This window comes from Megalops cyprinoides, chromosome 21 (genome assembly GCF_013368585.1).
Source record: "Megalops cyprinoides isolate fMegCyp1 chromosome 21, fMegCyp1.pri, whole genome shotgun sequence".
NCBI classification, from domain to species: Eukaryota; Metazoa; Chordata; class Actinopteri; order Elopiformes; family Megalopidae; genus Megalops; species Megalops cyprinoides.
The window spans coordinates 18,538,151-18,565,455 of NC_050603.1; the positions used below are offsets into that span (position 1 = coordinate 18,538,151).

Below are 27,305 nucleotides of genomic sequence, written 5' to 3' on the forward strand. Positions count from 1 at the left end.
GGACAGCTGAGAACAGGGGGAAGGGGGTCGTCTGATTTTTAGGAGCTTAGACTTCTCTCTGTGTGGCAGGAAGCTTTCCACCTTTCTGGGTGGGAAGCTCCTATGGCTGTGAAGCACGCTGTCTTCAGCTGCCCGCTATCTAAGATGCCACAAGGGGAATGAGCTACTGCTGCTTTGCTGGACCGAACCCACATTGTCTACACCAACAGACTGTTGCCTGACAGTGTCAGATTTTCTGTGTGTGTACACTACGCTTCAGGTTTATTGTTCTAAACCAGGGTTACTCCGTTCTGTTCCTGGAACACTCTAATCCAGCAAATAAAACTAACACTAAAGCGTTAAAGTTATGCTAAACGAATCCCCCTTTTCCACTGTAGAGCTGGAACCAGACTGGCTGTAGCCGGAATCGCGTTTGCTTCTCCGCTGTTCTGCGGCGCCTGGTGTCACACGCATTTGGAGAGTCGTGCACGGTGGTGGGCGGAAATGCAGGCCCAGAGTTCCTCCAGAGGAGAAGAAGAATGCTGGGGTGGGAAGAAAACAATGGCTTTTGCTCCCGAGCTTGATGTTTTCTTTGGCTTGAAAGCAAAAAGAATAAAGCAAATGGTAACACAGACATGGCCCCCTTGTTAATCTCTGCGTATTTTTATGACAGAAGCAATGCAGTTGTATTTACAGTTCATATATTTGTGCTTCCTGCATAGCGTGGCTAGCGTAGCCGGCACACACTCTATTGGTTACAGCAATTGAACAGTGCTGTCTATTTAACTGGATTTCTGCTTGCTGATAAGTTATGTGACCATGGAAACCACTCGATTCCATTTCAAAAGGCCCAATTCCATTAGGAAACAGGAACTCAGTTTGCCGAGGTTCGTTCGGCAATTCCAACGCTCATTCTGTTGTTGAAGAAAAGTGAGGGCCCTAAATGAAAACTCTACACACCTGGCTGAAAGACACTGCAGCCCTCCAGGACCAGGGTTCTGTGGTTCTGTGGTCCTGCCGTGCCGTCCGATTGGCTGAATGGGAACCTTCTGAGAGATATTTTAGGCGTCAGTCCCGCTGAACAAATGTGCTATTCATTCTTGTTACATAATTGCCTCCTATTTGCTCTGGCTTTGTAGTAGGGAGGTCAGTGTCCTGATCTTTGTGTTGAGAGCATGGAAAAGGGAAACGAAGATGGAAAAAAAGACAGAGCAGATGTGCAGATGCTCTAATCCAGCCAGGCTGCTTCCGACCGGCGCAGCGACTCCGTGCCAGAGCCACTTCCTCGAAAGCCCACAGGATGCGGCCTGCGGGCCTGGAGCAGGCCCGCCATGCAACTCTACACCGAGGAACGTCTGACATCGGCCGGGCCGCGACCCCTCACCCGAGCAGAGGGACCGCGGCTGACGCTCGCCGCCACCGACCGTCACCCGCAGGGCCCGAATCTCACCAACGCTTGATCCGAAAAGAGACTTAGGCGCTCTCCTTTGCGGCTGATCTTGTCTGGAAAAACATTTTGTCTGCGAAAACCAGCTGTGATACCAAATGAACTTCATTTCTAATTCGTAAAACCAAACACGATCACGAAATTAATTTCCACAAAAAAAAAAAAAAAAACTCTACATCGGTAAGGTCTCCCGGAGCAGCCAGAAAGGGTACTCTCATTATTAATACAACAGCTGTGGGTAAAATCCATCTGACTTTTAAGAACTTAAGCAATTTTATTTTCCAGAGAGAGCTTTTCAACCTTTCCACCGCCCTGTGCCCACAGAACACCTGTGCTGTTAAAATACAGACTCGTCCCTGCCACCACAGGCCTTCCCCACAGAATGCCTAATTTTTTGTGCTTTCGCAGGGCTGAGGGAACCTAACCCATCTGTGTGCTCAGACGCTCGGAGGCAAAAGGAAAAGTTCAGCCAGGATTTTCATCAATATTTATATGGTATAACACATGAAGTCAGCAAGAGGCCTTCAAAGGAAATTCATAAATCTAGAGAAAAGAGCCGACTGATCTGACCTGATCGGTGCCCGGACCATGCCTGACAGATCAGATAGCATAGAAGGCAAACCCCCATACAATGTTTAATACAAGTTTCTTTATTTATTCTTTCTTTCAGTAGCATCTATTACAAAAAACCCAAAACAATTCAATTCAGTTTATATGGTATTTCCTGTCTGCATCCATCTATTTCCGTTCAATGTTCTCTCTGTGGGTGTTATGACATCACAATTCAGCCATTCAGCTTCTTGGCCCTGTCCTAATCTCGCCAACTGTCCTTTTGGCTAATGGAGGCCTGGTTTGTTTCATAGGCTCCCTGTGAGGACAGTGACATCATCATCGGTCCAGACTTTCTCATAAAAACGCCGCTCTTTCTTAGGAACTGTAATTGATCTTGGAGCAATTAGCTAATCGGACTGCAACACAAGAGCAGAACGGAGCCACAGTGGGGGTGTTTCCAGCTGAGAGGCAGATTTGGACTGGACGTTACAGGTGATTCTACATCCTGCAGCGCTGTTACTTAGCATTCTGATGTCCTGATAGCTTTATGGGCCAGGCCCAGAGGGGGCTACTCTGATTCAGCCTCGGATTTGCCCAATAAAGAGGTCGGCCCCTCTTTGGGTGGCCATCTTTAAATGGACACTCTGAGGAATCATTTCAGATTCTTAGCCATCAGTCCAGATAGTGGGATATACACCCCATGTTTGCGTACAGCAGGATGTCTTGCTGGAATATTCCCAGTGAGACAAATATATGAATGCACTACATCAAAGGCACCTTTAAGCGAATCTCTGAACACAGATATAAAAAACATATTGCACATTTCCTCTGAGGTGTAGACCTTTTCCCACCTTTCTTTGCTAGGGCCTTCCTTTCCTTTTATTGCGAGGCCTTCCTGAGCATTGTCCCGTGGTGTTACTCACCTCTAACCGCAGTAATGGATTCAGACAGAATTACCAAGAAAGCCAAAGGAGAGGAAGGAGGGTGTAACGATCCCATCGCAGGTCTGAGGAAAACAGACGGCCGACCGCTGTTCAACCTGCCGAGGCAAAACGCGTTCCGTCTCTCTCACCTCCTCCACACACCCCCCCCGCCCGGAGGGCGCGTGACGCCTCTCGCTTTGTTCGACACCGTGGAAAAGGAAGTCTCTGATGTCTGCCCGGTGGATCATTCCGCTAAGCCGTTTGCGGGAAACCAGGGGGGTGCCCAGGGTGTTTGCCCTGTGAGTCAATGGAAAGATTAGCAGGGCGAAGCCAAGCGTTCCACAACACGTGGAATACAGAGACGCTCCCTGTTATTGTATCTGAGTGTTATTGCCAGAGAACGTGGAAACGAGTGTGTTGATTTAAGAGTTTCCAGAAATGATGCTGAGGTGTAAAACTACAATGGGGTAATGGCCCTGAGAGAACCCTTTTGTCTCTCCTTACGCTCGCCCTGACTGCTAACTTGTGTATCGCTAGCGCATCTTCTTTCTTAACTGGTTGAGAATTAATTTGATGATTTAAGCTGTTTGAGACATTTCCGGGTGAACTTGAGATAAATGATATAAATTTTTACATGTGAAAGCTCTTCAGCTTTCAGAAAATACATGGTGAGCAGGCCTGTATTTTACTGAAGATAAGATGTTTCAGTTCTGCTGAATTAAAGTAGTGTACTTACATTAATCAGTTACCAAAGTGAGCAACCTTGCTTTGAAACCAAAAACGCAGCCTTGCTGTGTCCTCCAATTATTCAGTTGTATTGCAGGGTACATAATTCCCTCAAGATACCTTCTGTCCAAATTACAGGCCACCCAGCTCCACCTGTTTACCACTTTAATACTTGATTTCACGGAGATGTCAAAAACCCACTGCAGACTAAATGTACTCCAATTGCTATTTTGGGTTTGTTTGTCTGAGACAGCAGACGCACCAGTGTGCTCTGATTGGTTGCGTGACATCACCAGGACGTGATGTCAGTTGCTTATGTGGCCCTTTTAAGAAGCAGGTAGATGTGAAAACTTGAAGTCGAACTCACTTGAGATTGTGTGACTGTGCCCTTGGCTACCATTTCTTATGTACCGGCAAAGCTGTCTTTTACCTTTAATTACCTGTAATTAAAATAATTACCCCAAGACGCAGGAAGTATGTTGAATACTTGAGCCTTATTGAGCCTTGAGCCTGATCACTGCTCTCTAAGCCTCTCAGAGTGAGATTGCTACCCACCCCACCCTCCTCTAACTTCAATGAGAGCAGTTTAACCCACACTAAGGTTCTGAAGGTATGGAATCTCCTATGCAGTGGGCTGTGCTCCAGCCCAAACCACCTGGGCAGGACCGTACTACTGCACTGCCATTCATAATTTCTGTAGCTCTAGCTTTGTGATAAGACACTGTTATCTGAACAGAGGTCAACAGGAGCTCAGGAATGATCTGGAATCAAATCAAATCTGATGTCAATTTCATGTTGAATCATATATTACTTAAAAATAATATTGAGAATATTATTCTAAAATTGGCTACAATCTGTTTTGCTGCTAAGTATTAAAATTTGGGGACTTTGACAACTGGAATGACCTGCTTGGAGTTCAGGGATAAGTTGTGACAATAGGTAAGGACCATCTGATAATCATGATGCAGCATCCATGTTCATTTTATATGCACATGGAAAATATTTTGTTTTAGCTTACTCGGTGCAGACAGACTTGCAATGTCTTATCTGGCACTTTTTGCTTCTAAAATTGAAACATTTCCAATGAACAGTAGGAGCTGTAATAGTATTCAATTGGTAACCACTTAAATGGATCATCACCACATTATAAACCCTGTACAATTCAGATGTGTTGCTCTTGAGACAACCGTGTAGGACTGTTAGTTCACCAATACACGCAGACCTGACAGTTTACTATAGCCATATAGTAAGCAAGCACACCCTCTAGTGGTAAGATTTTGAATGACAAAAACAAGTCTGGATAACATTGTATGGAATCTGTTATCAGTTCTAACGTCATATAATGTCATATATATATATATATATATATGTATATATATATGTGTATATGCGAACTCCAACATCGCTTAAATGTCCAGTTTTAGAGATAGAAATGATCACAATACTGATTTGAGAATAACATTTATCAGGATTGAGATTATAATTAGATTAATTTTGTGAAGAGGACAGAAACTTGAGGGCATGGAAATAACCTTAGGGATTTATTAGAAATGATCAAATTAAAAACCAGTATGTTACGAAACTGCAGGAATGCACTCCGAAACACTCAAGTGTTTTGATAGTAGAAACACAAGGCCAAACATGCACAAGCATGTTAACCATGCAGTTGTGAATGTTGAACTTTAGGTATACCCCATAGTGCATGTGGATCTCTTGCCCTGGATGACTTAGATGTTTTGGTGACCTGAACCTGATGGGCACCTGATGCAAGATGCCTCCATGAGAGAATCTCATCTGAGGAATATAATGGCAAATGGCAATGCGTGATCAACTGAAAACTGACAACTTTTCTTTATTCTCTACCAAAATCCATCTTGTTAAGCAACAAGTTGATCACTTACCCATTTGTGGTGACGGTTATTCAGAACTAAAAGGACAGCAACACATCTCCAGTGCGGAAGTGTGTGTGTGTGTGTGTGTGTGTGTGTGTGTGTGATAGGCTAAAAGATAATTTACCGCTAATTATCTGTTCAATAGGATGGTGCTCAGGATATGTCATTTTAAATACACATGTTGCTGATATACAACATATCATGAGGTAATGGCTGTAGTGGTGTATCTTAAGATGAAATTATTCATACTATTTTAATCATTACTTTTATCCTCATTTAGATGATGGTCTCTTAAGAGTGCCTAATACTGCATAAGACTACAGTAACATACAACAGTGAACTAAATGTACAGTTACTCGTGATAATCTAGATCAATTTATACACTAAAATATTAAGAAGAAAAGCCTGTTTATTGAGAATTAATCTTGTATCTTTCTGCTGGCAAGAAAAAATGTCCCAGACAAAAAGCATATAAGCAAGGGAACATTTTATTATTTCAATTCAAAAGTATTCAGCTGTGAAACTTAGTAAGCAGTGACTCAATTACCCATTTTAACTGTGACAGCTTTTGAGAAATGGTGGTTAAAGTGAACGGACATCTTTCACAGAATAGAGAAAAACTGTACATGACAAAAGCTGTAGTCTCACTACATACACCTTATATCACACATATGTTAGTACACGCTCTTATCAAGAGCACCTTATACAGCTTACAATTTCTACTTGTTATCCACTTACACAGGTGGATATTTACTAAGGTGATTCAGACTAAGCACTTTGCCAAGGTACAACAGAAGTGGCCCCACTGGGCATTGAACTGGCAGCCCTTAGGGCTATAAGCCCTGGTCCTTACCACTACACCACATTGGTGCCATATCAAAAGTGTGAAAAATCTCCCAAAACTAGGATAAAATCTTTGACCATAAGGCACAAATGCAACTTTCAACTGTGACTTATTTATTTCCAATGATGTAGATAAATGACAAACTGACTAAATAAGCTGGCTTTTGAAATGACCAAGAACAGGGGTGGATATAACACCTCATTACATCATCACACACTGCATATCAACACAACACTCAAGACAAGATTCAATTGTGCCAGACACAACATTCTAAATCAAAGGAAAACTGGCAGTCCAGGTACCTAGGACTCAAATTTGAACACATTTCAGAGTGTTTTTTCCTACTAAGTTTAAAAGGAAAAACAAAAAGATTTCTTTGATCAACAAGGTAGTGTGCATTCAGATAGTATTCCAAGAAACAGCCACACAACAAAAATTCAAGAGCCAGGGAAAAGGAAGAAAATGACCAAAAAAGAGAAGCCACAGAACTACAGGTATATGCAAGGCCTCCAGTATCACTCTGATTATAAAGCCTTTCATAATCCTTCACCTTCTGGTAAGGTGTTTAGGGGTTGAGCAGGGTACTGCCAGCATAGGTGAGACTGCTGAGGGTTAGCAGAGTCGCTATCGCTAGCTTGCTCTATGAGAGCGGGGGGAGGCGGGAGGTGGGCGTGTCTTGAACCAGCCCATTGGGGGTCCAGAGAGGAAAAGAAATACCTGAAACAACAGAAAGATAAAAGGAAAGAACACACAGGGGAAAAAAACAAAAGGACAAAAAAACAGAAAAATAAAAACAAGAAGAGAAAAGTAGCGATTACAAAGAGAAACAAGAGGAAGGAACAGCCTGTGTGTTCAAAACGTGAAAATGAAAAGGGAATGAGAAATTTAGCTGATGTAGAATGGCAACAAATTGGGAAAACTTGTTGATTACAGAACACCTGCAAACCTCTTAACCTGTCTACAAACAGGTTTAAGTTTGCCAACTTCTGTTTAACTATGTCACTTGGCAGCACAACAAACCACCAAAATGTGTATCTAAGCACCTATAATGTGAAAAGCAGCAATGAATGAAGGCTATGTTCGTTATCCACCATAACACTATGCAAAAACGCACCAGTCATTGGCCCCCCAAATATAGAAAGGATTAGTGTCCAGCCAAACAATATCATTGGGTTTTACTCACCTACCCACCTTTTTAAACGACTACAATTCTATCAAACCTTGAAATGACCATGGGAATGAAAAAATAAAGCACACCCGCACCATCTGACTGATGCTGTGTGGAACTCAAACTCTGTTCACTCCAACTGTAATTGAGATCATCTGTGAGTACTGAAGCTGGAATGCCTTTAAAGACCTGATAAAATGTTTTGCTATGCTAAACAAGTAACAATGAATCAAGAACTGAGACGTTCAAACTGAATACAGCACAAAGCAAAAACGCATAGCAGCCCATTAACAAACCAGATTTGACAGTTTTTGTTCAGGTTTTTCCAGATTTCAAAATTTAATTTAATTCCCCACGCATGTCCTGAATGTCCACATACAGAACGTTTTTTGAGATTTTGACCCCTACTCCGTCAGAGTGTAAAGCTTTCCCTCATGATGTGCTCATGTGTGGTTCTCACACCAAGTTTGGTCAGAGTTCCTGTCCTTGTTCTCTTCCCAGTCTCACATGTTGACCATCTGAGAAGTACACCCCGATAGTGTGCTGTCAACTTCACAAAAGCATAGCAAAACCTTTTTTGTCTTGGACATGAAAGACCTTCCCGTTTCATTGAAGTTGCTTACAATTGGTCTGTGTTTCTTCACATTTCGACCCACTTGCAATAATGAAAGAAATCTCTGGTCACAGAAAGACACAGCACTTTACTGTAATAAATGACACACCACACATGGATGACATCTCAAAGAAAGAATGTCTTTGGCATAAAAATGTATTAATTCTCCTTCGTATGGAAACTATTTCAGGTGAAAATAAAAGACAGCTCATTTCATGTTCTGCATTAGATTAGCAGTCCACCAGTCAAATGTGCTTTTGTACAGATGCATATTGTGCCACCTGTCATTTGACAGAACATCTCCATTCCAGATTCCTGAGTGCATGAGGACCCCAAAAGCAAACGTAGCTTCTGGGGCTGATCTGAGATCAGTAGTATCGAGGGAGCTGCTGCTGTGGCTTTGGTGAAGCTGCCCTGCGCAGGGGTGGGGAAAAGGGAGCTCTCTGTCCATTCCTGTGTGTGCATGCAACAAGCGGCAAAACATTACTCCCTTAGCCAGGCATCAGCTCAGCTTTCCTTCTGTTAAAAAAAGGACATAATACATGTGGAAAAGGCGCTGTGTGTTACAGTACAGCAATGAAGGTTTCAAGCTTTTCAACCACACACACACAGACACACACACACACAGACACACAGACACACACACACACACACACACACACAAGCAAAAACTAACAAAAAGCAACAATCACAAAACAGGCCGAGGCGCAAGACAGAAGACATCACAGCTCATCAACACAAAATGGCAACAGCCCCATTCCGACTGTCAGTTAAACAGCCTTTCGGTGAACATTAACTATGATGCGATTCAGTGTTTTAGAAGCACAACTGACAGACAAGCTGGGTTATGCTGCTTTGAACTTCAGACCATACACATAGCACATTGCTGTAAATGCAAACAAACCATTTGACACCTTAAATGTGGAAAAAATGCATAGATTAGCCAAGTCCGGTGAGTAGTGTTAGGGTATTTTTAATTGTATTGCACAATGTGACTTCAGAACTTGTGGAATCAGAAACCATCCTTGAGCTCACTGCACTACAAAAACAAAGCCAAAGCAAAAGTAAGCATTCTGATTACTGTGTGGTCCATAAAAAAATAAAAATATGGAACTGTGTCTTATGAATGCATCCTGACTGCAGCAGATGGATGTCAGTCATATTCTTCCCACCACACAGTTCTGTACATCCATACTATTCTATTCCTGTAGTTTTCAGTTTCTATTCCTCGTCAATTATCACCTGACTGCAATAACAGAGCTACATTATCAATTCATTTTGGAGGGAAAAAAAAACGAAATTATTAAATTATTAAAAAAGAAATTATTATGAGGCCCAAGGAAATCCTAGATAAAATCCCACTTGAAACAGTAATTGAACTGCAGTCTCTTTAGGTGTGATGACAGTAGGGACCTAGACATTGAAAGGGGTTCTCTCATCAAGAGGCATTCATGCAACAAGACGGTGGCAATAAAGAGTGTGTTGTATAATGCCTAGCTATCACCAGATTCACCCAGGCTTGGATATTCAAAACAAATCACAACTTACTGACCCAGAGCCTATAGCAATGTTTTTATTCAGAGGGCTGTTTACTGAGGCTTAGACTGAACCCGTTGTTTGATTTGGGTTTATAGTTAACCATACAGAGGTCAGCAAGGGGTTCTTGAATCTCGCTACACCCAATGCATATCTAACAGTCGGGGATCCAGAAACCCCAGAAAGGACAGGGTTGGCCACTCTTTGACACTATGAAGAAGAAAGCTACGGTCTCTGTAATGTGGACCATTAAGAATAAGCAAGAGAGTTCCTACTGTCAAGTATGTGACATGGTCCAAATAAAAAAAAAGGTATCATGGTCCTGTAGTAAGGCAGTGTTTGCAGTCTCTTAAGCTCTGGGACAGGGGAGGTGGGGGTTGGTGTTGCGTCACACCGTACAGTCACTGGGTCTCACACCTACCTTCCAGCTGAAGTTCCATCTAAGGAATTCTGGGATGCCACACCTGGGAGCCCTGTCCCAGGGTTCAGAGCGCCTGTCTGGCTGGACGTCCCGTTCACCGGACTGCCATCCCCCTTCAAGATCCCTGTGCACTTCCAGTTGCCCATGTAGTTTGCTGGGGAGAGCAGAGATGGAGTCAAGACGGTGGTGGTGGTTGAGACAGCAGTAGTGAGATGGTGGAGTGAATATTCTAAATTTTGCACAACTATTTATGATTCTTAATTAAATCAAAATGGTTAAACACAATGGCTTCCATCTAGAATTTCCCATCATAGTGGCACAACAGCGATAATTTCACACACCTGGATATAGCCTTTAGTACTGAGTGAGTTCAGCAGAAATGAAAAAATATACACAGGTCACTCCATTTGAAGTCAATTAAAATGTGCCAAGTTTGATCTCGCCCATTGTAATTTCAATGAATGCTTCCACAAATTTTTGTCTGAAGTAATGTTCACAGCACAATTTTTGCACTTGAATGACCGTCAGTCTCAGAAACACTGTAAAAATGAACAAGTATGGGTCCTGCCTGAAGACTGCCATGTTTTTTATTCATTTAGCATTTTGGAATAATTCCAGATCTAAGATGGAAAAGATGCTCATACAGTATATGTATAGTATGCATTTGGTTAGAAAATCTGGATTTTAAAAATGAGGTCATTGTGTAGCCTTTGATCTCAGCTGGCAAAAAAACATACTCTCAGAATCTGAATTGAGAAATTTTTCCTCAAAGACAAACATTTCATGGAAATTTTCACGGGAATCAAAAGGACCAAGGGATCAAAAACAGCTGGAAGCTCTACAGACACAGTCCAAGGAGTGCTGGTAAACAGCAAGGTTAGTCAGCGGGCTGAAAGCAGCCTGTGCATTCGCTTCTGTTTGCTCCTGACCTTTCCAGATGCGCACGCAGCCGTCGTCCCCAGAGGAGGCTAGCAGGGCGCTGGTGATGTTCCAGCTCACGCGCCACACCTGGGAGTTGTGGCTGTCGAACTGGGCCACGATCTGCACCTCCAGCCTGGTGGGCCCGGTAGTGGAGGCCACGTCCGCCCTGTTGAACGCACAGCCGTCGGGGGCGAGGAGATAAATGACAGGCTGATTTATTCACGTACACGTACTATTCATGTCCTATGCACCCTCAACACCATCCCATCTGAGTGACCCAACAACAGCGATGATCGGGCATCGTTTCATGCTGTGCAGATCCACATACCACAGACAAAACAGACCACTGCCACAACTAAGCGTCAAACAGACTCAGAGACAGTTTCTTCCCAAGAGCTGTCTCCATACTCAACTCAAGTTTGCACTAAGAAACTGACATGCCCGCTCACCACTGGCAATGTCATCACCACCACAAAGCTGCTAAGAACTTGCACTGACTTATCATAGCAGATTTGCACTATTATACCATAACTACCTGTTAACTGCCCTTTTGCACAATCTGTTTTAGTTGTCTCCTTCCAAACTGCATATCTAGCCACTCAGTCACTTTAGCACAACCTTTGCAGAGTTTATGTACAGTTGTTTGTAGTTTTATATTTTATACTTTTATAGTTTTATATTCTACTAGAGTTTTATATTTTACTTAGTCTTATTGTATATTTCCCTATGTTTAAGTTATGTGTGCACTGTATAGAGAAGCTTTAAATCTCATTGTACTTTGTATAATGACAATAAAGGCTTTCTATTCTATTTCTATTTCTATTTCTATAAAGGCAGCCCTATGCAATGGACTGCCAACATAATCCTTTTCTAGCAAAGGGGATGCTTATGTACCCAATACATTTATGTAATGTGCTTTGAGGAACATCAGCCGACTCACCGCAGAGGAATCAACTTGAAGATGCGAACGTCTTTGGTTGCTACGGCGAGCACGTGGAAGGACCGCCCTAGATTCGGGGCGAAGGCGATGTCATGCACCGGGTCCGTTACGGTCATGAGCGTCTCCACCTTGGCGTACTTCCTGTCATGACAAACCAAAGTGCTCCTCTCAGCAGCAATCCAGGTGACCCCGTTATTAAAATCCGGCCTCTGACTAATCGGCCGCAAAAGCTCAAGGAGGGAGAGAGGCCGGGGGAGGGGGGGGGTCGGCACAAACCTTGTGCTCTCGTTGTACTCGTAGATCTGAACTTTCCCAGCGTAGGTCACACTGCCATCATCGCTGCCCACCGCAATCATTGGGGGATGGGCACGGGAGCTGGTTGCAGAACAAAGTGGGGGAGGTTAGACTGAGAAAACCAGGCCTGACTCCAGTTCCCAGTGCTTTCCTGGGAGACTCACGACACAAGCAAAAGTGACTGCAGCGAGCATGGGGGTGGGAGGACGAGGTTCCCCCACCTGGAGGGGTTCCAGGAGATGCAGCTGCAGCTGAGCTTGCAGGAGATCTCGTGCTGCAGCGACCACTGGCTCAGGTTCATCACGTCCGGCGCCTCGTAGATCCGCACCACGCCGTCGGCGGAACACGTGCTCAGCACCAGGCCCATGTGCTTCGGGGCGAACTTCACATCCGTCACCGACGTCCGGCTGTCTACTAGTGTGGTCCTCTTTATCTGCAGACCAATGGGATAGTTAGTGGGAGGAAATCTCCATACGGGGTAATCATTCAGTTCAAGCCACGTATCATCAACATTTCAAATTCCATGGCTGCAAAGCAGTGGTACATTAATGATAAATGATTAAAATGTGAAAAGATTTGGTGTAAATGCCTGTTCGTTATAGTTTGTATTTATCAGATGCATCCAAGATTTTAATTAACATTCAAACCTTTTTCAAGTGCAAAATACAGTTTTAATTTTGATGGGAAATAGTTTGTACTACCTACTGCCTTTATGGATAGCGTCGAATGAATAATTTTTACTCTGCACGAGAACCTGCATTGTAGCTAATGATGTTCGTCAGTATTTTGACAAGCTAAATGTCTTCATTATGACTGGTGTAGTTTCTGTTCCCTGTACCTCACCCAGTGGCTCTGTCCTCGCTGTTTGTCGTTGGATTCGCCCACGATCTCCTCCCACACGGCCGCCGTCCGATCGAAGGAGCACGAAGCTAGTACCTGACCGAACTCCGGGTGCGCCCACGTCACTCGCCAGACTGATCCGCTGTGAGTCTGAACACAGGTCAACACACCGCATGTGTGTACAGTCACTTCTCACTCAAACAGTATATTACTAATAAATAAAAATAAATTTAAAAATTGAACTAAATAAAAATAAATAAACAAATAAACAGCTCGAATCTGCGATGCAGAATTACAATGCTTACCTTCCAGCTGGCTGTGCAATGCCACTCCCCGGTTTCACTCTTGTCCCAAACCTAAAATAAAAATGTCAAGATCATATCAACATAAATTCTTTCAACTGACAACTTCTGTCAAGGCCAAGTACAAAAACATGTACAGCTAGCAAGCGATTCTGGAAAACCCCTGGCATGTAACTTACCTAACGTTAGTCTAGATATATATATATATATATATATATTTTTTTTTTTTTTTTTTTTTTTTTTTTTTTTTTTTACAGATGCTTGCCTGATGTACAAAGTTATTCATGAACTGGAACCTCCTACATTAAAAATGTCTCTTTCTATGGATTATGTTAGGGAGACAATGGCTTCAGTTAGAGGTGATTGTATGGTACAAGTCTGAAAGACAGCTTTTGGATAAACAGCATTCACGATCAGAGCAGCAGGGAAGTGGAATTCAATACCCACTAATATTCGAGAATCCACAAGTTTCACAATTTTTAAATCAATACCAAAGGTTTGGCTCAAGACCACCCACTTATGTACTCACTAACATTTGCCTTTCTTCTGGTTACATTAGTGCATGATGGATATGTTGTCTTTTTCCTTCCTTACTCGTTTTGTTTGTGAATGTTGTGCATCAAGTTGCTATGCTATGCTTCCTGCGTGTGTTGTATTTTAACGTTTAAATGTTCTTCCTGTTCAGGGACCGCAGTTGCAAAATAGCCACATTGCTCAATGTGTTGCAACTAATACGTTGTGTATGGTCGCTGCTAAATAATCTGATACACCGAAATAAACTAAACTAATAAAACAGGGGCTACGTATGTAAAGTCAGCCATCTAACTATTTAACTTACTAGTTAGAGATAGAACCCATTTTAGCTAACATGAACTACAAAAGCTTGACTAATAAGCTACAACAACCCCCGATTCAGGGTAAATTAGGACAGTAGTGCCATAAACTGGTAGATAAGTTAATTGATAATTTTACAAAAAAAAAAAAAAACTCGATGCACTCCAGTTTGAGGTTGTCGTATACTGACCAAGTATGTGCTGTTATAGGCTACATCTTTCAGCTCACTAGGTCTGTGCCAGTATATCGAATTCATGTTTCCTGTAGCTAGCCTATAGCCCCGCTTTTTGTTTAGCGTACATACATCTTCTACGATGACAAAATAACGCAGCGACAAATAAGACATGACTCGCAGTTTATCTGCCGGCCTGATTCTGAAAGACATGTTGCTTCGTTTGGGACAGTTAGCTGGATCAATCATTTAAACGGAGGTCTGGTTTAAGGCTGTTAACTAGAGAGTTAGCCACTTTTCTACCTTGACACTTTGGTCACTCGAACAAGTCGCCATCCGACGGCCGTGAAAATCGTAGGAAACATCATGGATGAGATCTTTATGATCCGCTGCAATGCTCTGAGCTACAAACATTTTCGGATGAAATAGCCTGTAAGCTATTTATATTAGTTACGAGCTATCAGAGAGATGCTGTTGCTTCTTTTTTTATATAACCCGCCAGCTCTCCTGTGACATGAGAGTTTTATCTGTTCTTGACCAGCGCAGCATGCATTTGTAAAGACTCAACATGTTATTTAAATCTTCTGCTTCTTCTTCTTTAACGTTTTATTGGAGAGTTGTGTTCATGAATTGAAGGTGCATGCCGCCACCTACTGTATTGGAGTATGGAGTAGACCCCTTTCAATTATGATACAAAAGGCACAGATGGCTTGCTGACAGGCGGACTGTGCAGGCGCTCACCGCTGAGCTGTCAGGAATCAGGATGAGTTCCAGTAAATCCCATCTTCCTGAATCCTGTTTTCCCATCGACACAATAGTGGGTTTAGTAGGCTACATGAACATTCACTAGAAATCACATTTCCTAACAAAAACAACAACATACATAGGGGATGTATGAAAACATCCTGAACATATTAATACTGTATGCATATCAGTACATGTAAGCATGCTTACACATGAAATACAGTAGCCTATAAGCTACTGTACAGTGTTGTGAGACAGACTGATGGTTCTGGAATGACAGGCAGAGACCAGGATGCAAATGAAGGTCTGAGGTTTTGGTACAGGAACAGTGTACATATAACTAGCTAGCAATACATTTCAATTTTTAATATATATATATAAACGAACCTTGTGTTGATCGCACAAAATACGATTACGACTGGCTGCCAGTTCTGTCTATAAACATGAAATGTTGCTATAATTTCACCTATTTAAGTGTCTTTATAACTACCAGTACAATTTAAGGAGTAAATACTATATGTAGAAAAAGGCTCTAAGTAAACATGTGTGCAACTCTTCAGATTAATTGCTATGGTCTCATTCTTCCATATTGTCTTGTGTAAATTAACAATTCAGTTGATATGCATTGTTTCTCATTCTGTCTTAAAATGGTAGCTAGCGATTAAACAGTAACATTAATTTTAACTCATATTGATGACCCTATCCACATTTTCAAAGAGATTATGTGGCTGCAGTATTTTAGTAAATTGTTTTCTTGACTGTGTTCTAACATTTATCAGGGGCCATCTGAAGATGGTTGCTACGCGCCCTTTTGAGGGCTGCAATTCAAAATGCAAACCTTGTAGTTTATTTCTACCTGCTAGCTCTGAGAACAGACATTCGGTTTGAATTTGGATGAAGTGCACACTGAAAAAAAGATGACACGTTTGTGATTATGATTAACACCATTTGTAGCTTGTTCAATGGAATTATTGTAAATTGTCCGCTGTTCTGCAGTAAAGCCACATCAAAACACATGCAATCTATGTCGTAAAAGGTTATTTCCATTAAGTCATTAAGTTACATGGAAATTGTTTGTGTAGTGTTACGATTTTAAGAGCAACATCTTAATACTGTGTATTTAATAGTAAATCATATTAATCCGCATATTTTCACGAAATTACCACTTTCTTCAACTTTTTTAATAGCCATTAACATTACCGCAAATCCAACCAGACTAAAAGCTAAAGGCGTAGTGACATATTTCGCAAGGACATAGTAGCGGCTGCGCTGTGAAGGACCCTCGCCAGTGCACATGCGCGTAAACTGCTCGCAGTGTTCATGTCAGCCTTCGCGGACGCGCATTTTATTTCGATGTGTTCCGGGCGAATGGCTGTCCTGGAAGATGTGTGATGAGAGAAACCGTAAATAATACGCGCAGCTACATATTTGTAAAGACTGGAGCAATCCACAGGACAAAATGGACCAGGAGTTTGAGGACATAGATTCAGAGGGCCGGTGGCAGAACCTGTATCTAGTAAGTTGTGACTGTTATCAGTGTATGATCTTATTTTTTTTTTTTGTTGGAAATGTTTGAATGTCTTCTACTTTTCTGTGCCGAGGCTCCAGGGCCGCAGCCTGCACCGGTTACGCGCAGCGGAGCTGAAGGCGAAAGCGCCTGCGTGGTTTTAAAAAAGGACACGCTATTCACAGGCGGTCAATTACCAGGAATAGGAGAGGTTTAAGGTTAGGTATCTCATTAACAAGCTAGCGAACTATTATGTACGTCAGACCGATTTAGCTAAATTGTTTACCAGCTAGATGATAGCTGGTAAACCGTTAAATGACTAATTTTCACCAGCTAGCTATGTAACGTTAGCTTGCTAAACATACTTAAAATGCAGAAATATCCAGAGGTGAATAATATGATGTAGTTTGCTAACTACCATATCCATCATTTTAGACGTCATGTATTTCAGAGATGGGACTAGTCTCATAGATAACGTTAGTTAACGTTGACGGTAGCTACTTCTAAGTTGACTGCGTATGTTGTTAGCTAAGTTGCTAGCAACCGAGGCAACTTTTCTGTTTTCAACATAAATGCACGTTTGAATGTTACCCCAGATATTAGCCATAAGTTGTCAGCAGTCTAGCAAGCATTTAGTTTTGTTGACTTTCATCGGCCAGCTAACGTTATTCTATTTTCTGTGGAAGCTGGAAAGATAATACAGTAAGGTTTAACTGTGGTGGAGTGACAGCACCGTATTTACTGTAGCATACAGCTAACGTTAGCTAAGCTAAGACTTTCCCGGAAACATGCAGTATGTTGGTAAAATAGCCAGCTACTGAGAAGTTGAACTTCCCGAGAAAACGGCGGGCGTATTCGTAGTTGCAGGCTACTGTTTGTGCTAGTAAAAGTATTTTGTCTATCAAGCTACCTATTATGTTAACTCACACAACCAGTTTGAGCCAGGTGTATATTTTTTTGCAGTTTCTAATCCTGTCGAGACTTGCCCATCCTATTTATTTACAGGATTTTTCTAATGTTACATCAAGCATGCAAAGACAACACCAGTGGACACTGCCGTCATGCGGTTAATACTGCATTTCCCTGCATGTGTTAAACATAAATGTCTTTATTTTTCGCTCTTTAAGTTGTTTTTCCACGTAACGTAGCTAACTTACACCCGAGCAACGTTTTTGCTAAGGACTTGAGCTATGATGATCTATAACGTCAGATAACCGGCTAGGTAGCGAACTTAACTTGCAGTGCTGCAGTGAATTAACTGACTAACTTTAGAGGCATCATCAAGGATACACTCAGGTCATCATGTTCAACTGCAAACTCCAATGTTAGGCGCTTTAAGCACCACATCAAAAAACATTTCAGAAGAAACGTTCAGCTGCTTGACCGTTGCAAGAGGTGGCCAGACGGTATGCCTAACTAAGCAGAATTGTGTAGGCCGCCTCAAATTAATCAGACCTGCCTCGTAATATCTGAGAGTCTGTTTACAGTACCTACTACGTTTGTACTTTGATGTTTGCCAGACTTGGTGTGTTTTTTAAATTAGCTACCAATAAACCTTATTAATACTTTTGTAAAAAAAAAAAAAACATTTTTGTTTTTCACCAGGAAATTCGTAATCAGTCCCACGACTGCCCATATAAAGTTGCGAAGTATCCAGAGAATCGGAATCGGAACAGATATAGAGACGTTAGCCCATGTAAGTTACTGATCTCCCGTCGTCGTGTTCATTATTACCATGCATAGTGGAATTGTAAGTTTACACAGCATACAATGATTAATATATTTTATTTTATTATCTATTCATATTTTATCATATGCACTGCAAAGCGTTTTAAAGTTGTATGAGAAGGTTTGTGCATTTCTCCTCATTTTGTGTGTTTCCTCTGTTGTAGTTGATCACAGTCGAGTTAAACTTGTAAACACGGAAAATGACTATATCAATGCAAGCTTGGTCGTAATGGAAGAAGCCCAGAGAAGTTACATTTTAACTCAGGTAAGAACAGCTACACAGTTGTGCCGGTTCCACAGACAACTTGTCTGCTACACATGTATTGTCAGTATAAATAGCAATTAACTTATAGCTCTGTCTTGAGATCACAACCTACGTTGTTGTGTAAGGTTGAAAAATGCCCTGGGCAGAGTGCTGGAAGATGGGTTGAATCTTAATAAGACGTGCAGTTAGTCATCCCTTTTGCCTTGGTTTACTGGAAAAGCAGGCATAGCGTTTGAAAAGCAAGATACACTGCAGTTGTCCTGTATTTTAAAGTCCCTCTGTCTTTAACCTGTCTTATTCAGTTTTATTCACAATATTTTTTCAGGTCATGTAATGTAACTGTTTTCAAAAAATGGAAAAAGTTGATGTTTTTTCAGCTGATCACCATTGTGTTATAGTTTGGCAAAAGGCTATTTCTTCTCATTGGGGCATTCACACTGTCAAGCATATGGAGTCAGACTTTCTGGGTCTGACTGGCATGTCCCAATATAAAATATATCCATCTACACCTTGGCTCTCTGAGAGAGAGAGGGTCTGGGTGCTGTATGCTGATCTGGATAGCCATGATATTAGGCACAATTTATTGACACTAGTTTTTTTTTTTTTTTTACAGCTTTTACAATGAATTGGCTTTCCAGCTAACATTATCTATCTTGCTCACATCTTTAACAGCTAGCAGATTAACAGCAAGCTTGTCTGAATACATCCTATGTAAATGAACAGATATATGGCTTGTTATAGTAAGTTGTGGAAACATAATTTGGCATTAAAAACAACCAATGAAATGACATTTGCTGCGTGGTTAGCCTCGGAGATGAACTCTGTGTGAAAATGGCACATTAATTTTCACTTTTACTTTTACTGGGTCACCGTGACATCATTTAAATGGCTCCAACAAAGACAGCAGTGCTTGTATTTTTTAACGATGGTCCCAGTAGGAACAAAAATATGCAAAGTGTGCGTTGCTTGTCACCCAAGTACTGGGTACCCCCAGTTAGACATAATGATGTAATGAGATTGTTAATTCACACAGTTGTTTGTGTTTTTTTTTTTTTTTTTGGTGGATTTGTTTCTCTCTAAGTAGGCATATCTGCTCACTGTTCCCAGTTCATGACCGTAAAGGAAAGCAGCTGGAAGCAATTGTGATTAGAATTCTATCTCTTGCACTGATTCCAGTAAACTTCAGCTTTACTGAAAGCCGGAGATTGGCCATGTGGGACCGTCACTTAGTCTCATGGATCAGATTTTTATGTCTCCTTGTCATTTCCCCCCCACCCATACAATTCATGCCACAGCAGTTAATACATCCATTGGAGACAAGGGCCAATAAAGGCATTTTCAAATGATGATTACAGTCTTTCAGGACAACTTCTTCAGATAGAGGGCTCTGTCACTGGCTCCCTTTGTGTGTTTTTGTCAAGAAGGGGGGGGGGGAAAGATGTGTTTTGCATGCAGTTTCTGAGACAAATGCAGTTCTCAGCGTATGCAAAATGAGGACTTCTGACAGGAAGCTTACAGTATTCTTTTGTGGAGATCATGTGTTTTCTGGGTGGAGGTGGAGTGCCGTACCAAACCACATTGCTTTGCAGATGTCTGCTGCCTGAGGTCATGGTTTGAGGCATGTTTTACACTGCGCACTGTTGTAAGAAGGCCGAACCATGGTTACACTGTGTTGTAGAGAGCAGTTTTCCTTGATGGGATGGCAATCAAGCACTTTGTATTTAATCATTTGTCTGTTTACAGGAGAATATTGTGTTGTGTATTCCAAGTTAAATATGGACTTACTGTGTTCTGCGAGGGAAAAAAAAATTGACTGACCAAAGCCTCTTCTAGAGATGGCGCTCAGCGTCGTGTGAAGTTGCTGATTTGTGTGAATTGCGTATGTCCTCAGGGCCCATTGAGAAATACCTGTGGACACTTCTGGCTGATGATATGGGAGCAGAAGACCAGAGCCATCATAATGCTGAACAGGATAATTGAGAAAGGATCGGTGAGTACAAGGTGGCCGTCCGTTCATTCACCCTGACGTGGTTCTGGTGCTGACTCGGTACTGATCACAGTGGAGACTTACCAACCCAGCAAGACTGTATGGTAATCACTGTGATGTCTTATATGATAGATGAAATTCTATTCTGCCACTTTACAGAAATAAAAGCAGCTACGGGTCAGGTTTAAACCCTGAGCTTCATTGGGATGAGCAAAATTCTTTGTTTACGAAAACTATTTGTTAGGTAGTTGTCTCACAAAGCTGAACTTTAAACTGTTCAGTGAGATAGTGAGGGGAAGAGAATGTTTAAGTGGCTCTGAGAAGTGGTATTCACAAGTGATTCACTTAAGTATGTTTAAAGCACTTGTGCCTTGCCATACGCAGTAGCCGTCATTGGTTATGTTTTGAATTCAGTCACAGACACAGGAGAAGACTGGAGCTTTGTGTGCTGAACCTGAAATCGGTGCACCTGGGAATTTTCTGAGATAATCTCTCACTGTGTACATGCATCACTGACCCCTGGATCAAATGGTGCAGCGATTCATGTAACGGTCATGAGATTCTCCTCCTCCCGGGAGATGATCCAGTAATGAATAGTCTTGTGATTCTTCCACTTCATGGCCAGCAGCACCAAATTCAGCTCTTAGTGGAACTTTTAAAATGCAGGATGGGCCCTTGAGTTGCTGATCCCTAATGTATTTCATAGTCTGAGAACTGTGTTCCTTTGTGGGGTGGGGGGGTTCTGTAATTGTTTGAGACAGACACCCAGGCTTTTAGTAGTGGGGATTGGTCAATAACACATTTCCTGTTTATCACTCAATTCCAATTCAGTTCTTGAACTGGGAATGAAATGTATTGCTGTTCAAGTCTAATGAATGATAGGGATCAGAACCCATAGCAGGAGGGCTAACGGGTGCCTGTCACATCCAAACAAATGCTTCCCCAAGTTTTTCACCCTTCGTCTTTGCGCTGAAATAGAGTCGATGCTGGAGGCGGCGCAGAAAGCCACTTCGGCTTGTGGTTGCCATGGATTCCCGGTTCATCTGGGGTCACTCATATCTCTCCCCACAGGAGAAGTGCGCGCAGTACTGGCCCACCCAGGAGGAGTGCGAAATGTCATTCAGGGACACACGATTCGTCGTGACACTAGTTTCAGAGGACATTAAATCTTACTACACGATACGAGTGTTCAAGCTGCAAAATGCCAATGTGAGTGGTTTTCTCTCTAAGTGGCGTGCATTGTAGATTTCAATTTTTCATCATTCAGGCATTTGTGTGAATATTTAGTAGTATTACGTACATTTGGGTCAGGGTGTTGTTGGTGTGTGTTGTGCAGTTCTTACTAATTTGGAAGGATAGAAAAGGAATATAACTGCCGAAATGCAGATGATTATTAGATTGTTTGCTTTCGCTCCAAACACTATGTCTGAAAGTTGTCTTACTCTCTCTCTCTCGTGTCCGTGTTGTACCCTTGTATCCAGACGGGCGAGACGAGAGAGATCTATCACTTTCATTACACCACGTGGCCCGACTTTGGGGTCCCAGAATCCCCTGCCTCCTTCCTCAACTTCCTATACAAGGTGCGAGAGTCGGGCTGTCTGGGGGCGGACCAGGGGCCGGCAGTAGTGCACTGTAGCGCCGGGATTGGCCGATCAGGGACTTTCTCATTGGTGGACACCTGTCTGGTTCTGGTAAGAGTTGCACCACGTGCCCCTCGTTTGTTTAAAAATTTAGGAAAAAATCAGTGGAACTTTTGTAATGGGGAATTTTGGAAAGATTTCAGATGGTTGTGAGCAAAAGTATCTCTTTGAACCTGATACTATAGAGCAACTGAATCTTAGCAGCTTTTGAATAGCAAAATAAATGAGCGTTGTAGTTTGGTACTCATTGCCAGTTGTTTTGTTAGAGTACTCAAAGCTGGAATATTTCTAAATGTTTATTTGAAAGTAAATAGTCTTGCATTGGAGAAACCTGGCTAAATAAAATTGCTGTATTAAAAACACACTTGTGAATTTGAATCAGCTCCTCAGGATCTGTGTAAACTTTGCTTCCTTCCTTTACATAAACACACTGTAGATATTCTTGTTAACTTTCCACCTTCTCCATTTCAGAAAAAATAAATAAATGAAAATTAAAAACAAAAAAAAAAAAACCCTCTCCCTTCTGTAGCTGGACAAGAGGAAAGACCCCTCGTCTGTGGACATCAAGAAGATCCTGCTGGACATGAGGAGGTTCCGCATGGGGCTGATCCAGACCCCCGACCAGCTGCGTTTCTCCTACATGGCCATCATCGAGGGCAGCAAGTACATCATGGGCGACCCGTCAGTGCAGGTACGTCCCAGGGCATCGGGAGAGGAAGCCCTTTTAATCATTTTCTATAGATCCTGTGAGTCAAGCTAAATATCAGAACGCGTTTGAAATGATTAGCTTACTAGCTTCAGTGCCTGATGTGTTAAAATGTATTTGTTGTTGTCTTGCATAAGTAGATGCTCAACTGAGAGCTGATCTTACGATATTTTAGCAGAAGACTAACATAATGAGCTGTTCTTGTCATTGAGCCGGTGTTGAGTGTGCTTTTGTCTGGGGGATAGGGGGCATATAGCAGTTACACTGCCAGTGCCTAGCAAGCAGGAAAGCTGAGGGGAGTAGATTTTAAACCACCTGCGCAAATCTTCAGCTGCTGGCAGTGTTACCTGTAAGAACAGTTTGCATGGTTAGTGTTGCGTGGTTGGTGTTATGCTCACACTCGCTGGTCTGACACTGTTGCTCATTCAACTTGAATGGGTACAGTTCTGTTCTTTTGTGCTGGAAATCACTCTGGATAAGAGCATCTGCTAAACGAATGTGATGTGATGGTTAAAATCTTGAGTGGCTCATCTTTGTCCAGAAATAAGATGCTGAGTGGGATTTTTGTGCAGGGCACACCAGTGTAGGTTATGAAAAACTGTGAGATAGGGGATGGTGAGGTAGGGGGCGTTAAGCGCTCCACCTGTGTGCCCGCAGTAGGCATGCGTGTGGCTGTGTTAGTGAGAAGGCTGCTCCGCTAACTGCGCGGGTGCGTGGCGTCTCTCTGCAGAAGCAGTGGCGGGAGCTATCCAAAGAGGACCAGGAGCCTGTGTCAGACTCCCCCCCGCCCCCTCAGCCGCTCAAACGGCCCACCGACAAGTTCAACGGGAGCAGGCTGTCACGCCCGGACGAGGTGGGCGAGCCCGAGGTGGGCAGGATCGCTGGGAAAGACGTGTCCTGTAGAGAGCAGGACCTGGATGGGAACACGGGGAAGTAAGTATAGCAGACCTTTAAGCACAGCACACCTCAATCTAAGGGAAATAAGCACAGCACACAGACTGGGGGAAATAAGCACAGCACACATGAACTAGGGGGAATAAGCACAGGAGATCTAGACTAGGAGGAATACACAGGAATGCAAGGAATCTGAGTGGCAAAGATAACTGTCACTTGTGTGATTAACAGTGTCCTGTTCTGACTTTCCCGGGACTTTCCTGGCCTCGTGTCTGTTAAAGTATCAGTGGCAGAACTGAACTGATGTGACCCCATTGTTTCTCACAGCGTTCGCAAGCGGCACCGAGAGGAGAAGGTGGCCAGCACACCTGCGCAGAAGGGGCCACAGGTGAAGCCGAGGATGAACGAGACAGAAAAGAAGAGGAAAAGGTAGCTGCTGTTGCGGACACCTGTTGTCCTTTCAGTAACCACAGCCATTTCCTCTGATGGAAACGCGTTGAAACGCACCGCAGTGACGCTCCGCAGGACACTCTGGGGAATCTGGCTTGCGTGTTTCTGCTTAAGCAGAACTCCATTGTCTTCCTGTCACCGGTGCGTTATCAGACAGCGTGTAGCTCTGTACGGGAGGAGTGTAGGCGAACGTGAAGCTGCTTGGACATGTTTCCGCTACATGGCTCTGAGCGGGCGACCATGTGTCCAAAGCTTGCCGTGTGCAGCGCCAGAGCTAGGCCCGGTTCTGATCCGGACCAATCACTGTGTCTCGCCGTTCAGGCGATAGGAAGGGGGAGCTTTCTCCAAGCTCCCCGCCTTCCCTCACTCCAAATCTTCCCGCTCCAGAAGGATGAGGTTCCTGACGCCCCTCTCTTGTTCTCCCAAACAGCGTGCGCTGCATTTGCTGTACGTGACACACAGAGAGCTGTCCAGTGGGGGGCGCTGTAGCAGACAGAGTCCCCACTGCGGCAGCGGCACCATGAAGATTTAAACGAGGAACGCGCTAACGGCGTTACCGAGCCCCCCCTACTCGTACGTCGCCCAGACAGTTCGTATGTGTGTGAAAAGCCGGTGTGATGTTTGCTTCTTGGTGGAATACAGAGCGCTCAAGCATGGTGTGTGTGTGTATGTGTTTGTGTACGCGTGCGCACTCAGGTCAGATTTCAGTATTATTTACGGGGAGGAACGTCTTTCACAGAATCCTCTTACCATCGTCACAGCTTACTCACCGCTGCTCTCAAAGCTTGTATGAGTCATCTGTTTGTATTATTCCAAAACACTCGACAAACAGCCGGCAATGAAGATACGTAAGTTTCCATTGCTCTTTGAGGTATCTCGGACTCAATATCTGTAAGAGCACAGTGCTCATCCTATAGAATCATCCCAGCTATGATCTCATTACCATGGTATCCCATGATGCACTTATCCCAGTTTTCCAGTGCCAAATGGTAATGAAGTAGCCAAGGCCTCCTCAGCCATTGTAGTCCTAGCTGTGCTTGATGTTTTGTTCCACAATATAACAGTTGGTCACTTGTCTGTCCAGAGTAGACACTGAAGTGATTGACAGTGAGTGATTGTCACTCAGTAGTACCCTAATGTGTGTCTTTTTTTCCCCCGTGTTGGCTTAATTGGTGGAGCCACACTGGCTGCTGTGTGACTGTGTGTTTTTGCGTTTGGGTTTTACACAACAATGGCATGGTCTTGTTTAAGCGCTTAATTGGACTTGCGTGGACATAATATTTGCCCCTACCTCACAATTTACTGTTTGTCAAGCTTGTGATTTATTTGTTTTTCTGAGGTACTGTGAATTGTTAGAAATGATTGCCGTGGCTGTCTCTTACCTCTCGTGCCTCTGAAACAGACATTGCTGTGGCTGCCTTTTTGTGGTGGAATTACGCTTTGGTCAAATTAAAGATCAAATTAAGCCCAGCAACTAAACTCGGAACGCTTTCCTTGCTGCACCATCAGGTCAAGATCACAAATGCCTGGGGGAAACGATTTTCTGAAATCCAGCATACTTGTCATTGTTGAACCCTCATATGATGGGGGAAAAAAAACAGTTGCTACATTCAGGGCTCCAGGAAATTGAAATGTTCGGCGGGGTTGAACTGCTGAACTGCTTCTCGGTCCTTTTTCTTCGGAATAGTTTCCAGCCCCGTCATGCTTGCCAGGGATCGTGCGACTTTCAGCCGAAGCTGAAACCTCAGGTGTCGTCTTAATGAGCCTGGAATATTTTAGACATACTCCAGAGAAGGACCCAGACACTGCTTTCCAAAACACCTGTCCTAGCGAGGTGAAGTCAGTAGTAGTCAGAGGTGGACCCCCCGGCTTCAGAAAGTAAAAGTCCTGCCACGTATTTGTTCCACCCATGCACTAAACAAGGTGATTTCACTAATTAGCTTCTCTACCTGGCTGAAGAGTTGTGGTAATTAAATTCAGCTGGTGTAGTGCATGGGTGCCACAAATGCGTGGCAGGACTTTAACTTTCTGAAGCCAGGGTGTCCACCTCTGGTAGTAGTGAACTCAAATTTAGTATTAAATGTGTGAAATTAGGAGGCAGACAGAAAAGTGACATTGATACAGGAGTACCCCCACTTCTCCGGGCACTAACCCTGACCGGCTAGGGAGGTGCTAACCCTGACCTTCTGACCGCTTTTGGAAACCGCACAACAGTAAAACACCCCAAGCTGTACTGACACGGCGCTTCCTCGGTTTGCCTCGGACCGTTGGAATGGCCTTGCTCTGGTGTGGTGCCTGTTGGGGAGGGGGGGAGGCCTCAGCCGAAAACACTGTTCCTGATGTCTCTGTCTTTGTGTTTGTGCTCCTGTGTGTGTCCCTGGCAGGGTGAGAACGACCGACTCCTAATGCTACAGACGCTCCAAATCGCTGAGTCATGTCAGGGCAGTGAATGGACATCGGCAGGGATCTCCAGCCCGACCCCAAATCTCACCCCCCGACCCCCCCCCAACTCGGTACCCCCTCCGCCTCTCCCCTCCGCACCCCTTAACTGTTTACAACGTAAACTTCGACATTCTATGGATGAAGAACTTTTTTTAATAAAAACACCAGCATGGGACTTCTGCTCATGGAGTAGTTATGGATATTGCAGTGTCAGTTTGGTTTGGTTGGTTGGTCGTTTTTTTTTTTCCTCCTCTTTTGCTTGCATCCATTGAAAAGGCAGAAGGAACTGCTGTAGGTCTATCATTGCCAATTTGTAAGGCTGTTCATACGTATATTTTTTGAATCTTTTTCGATGGCAGAAAGAAATGTTCTCTATTTTTTATAAGAAATTACTTGAAATTTCCTACCTTGTGTTAATGAATCACAACCCCACTCGGAAATATTAAACATAAGATGCTTGTTAGATGTCGATGGTGGTTCGATAGTGTACAGACATTTTTAAAATGTGTCCAAAAAGTATTTTTGATTGTACAAAAAT

The 27,305-nt window shown here is 43.2% G+C and overlaps 2 protein-coding genes across 5 annotated transcripts; one reads left to right on the forward strand and one right to left on the reverse strand.

The window, feature by feature from the left end:
• Window positions 1–6,812: 6,812 nt before the first annotated feature.
• Window positions 6,813–14,959, reverse strand: seh1l (SEH1-like (S. cerevisiae)). Of its 3 annotated transcripts, none has more exons than XM_036555528.1 (9): window positions 14,708–14,959; window positions 13,402–13,452; window positions 13,100–13,246; window positions 12,478–12,689; window positions 12,239–12,337; window positions 11,963–12,103; window positions 11,031–11,188; window positions 10,102–10,255; window positions 6,813–7,080 (listed from the first exon to the last, which is right to left on the reverse strand). In XM_036555528.1, exons 1-9 carry the CDS (start codon window positions 14,816–14,818, stop codon window positions 6,900–6,902), a joined length of 1,254 nt encoding a protein of 417 aa, XP_036411421.1. In that variant the 5' UTR covers window positions 14,819–14,959; the 3' UTR covers window positions 6,813–6,899. The 3 variants fall into 3 exon arrangements, with proteins under 3 accessions (XP_036411421.1, XP_036411422.1, XP_036411423.1); XM_036555529.1 differs by lacking the exon at window positions 6,813–7,080 and adding an exon at window positions 8,425–8,597; XM_036555530.1 differs by lacking the exon at window positions 6,813–7,080 and adding an exon at window positions 8,524–8,663.
• Window positions 14,960–16,456: 1,497 nt separating this feature from the next.
• On the forward strand, window positions 16,457–26,853 carry ptpn2b (protein tyrosine phosphatase non-receptor type 2b). Of its 2 annotated transcripts, none has more exons than XM_036555467.1 (10): window positions 16,457–16,664; window positions 18,261–18,351; window positions 18,548–18,648; window positions 20,540–20,638; window positions 21,707–21,844; window positions 22,117–22,326; window positions 22,805–22,966; window positions 23,712–23,914; window positions 24,203–24,304; window positions 26,710–26,853. In XM_036555467.1, exons 1-10 carry the CDS (start codon window positions 16,608–16,610, stop codon window positions 26,729–26,731), a joined length of 1,185 nt encoding a protein of 394 aa, XP_036411360.1. In that variant the 5' UTR covers window positions 16,457–16,607; the 3' UTR covers window positions 26,732–26,853. The 2 variants fall into 2 exon arrangements, with proteins under 2 accessions (XP_036411360.1, XP_036411359.1); XM_036555466.1 differs by lacking the exon at window positions 26,710–26,853 and adding an exon at window positions 24,756–25,296.
• Window positions 26,854–27,305: the final 452 nt, after the last annotated feature.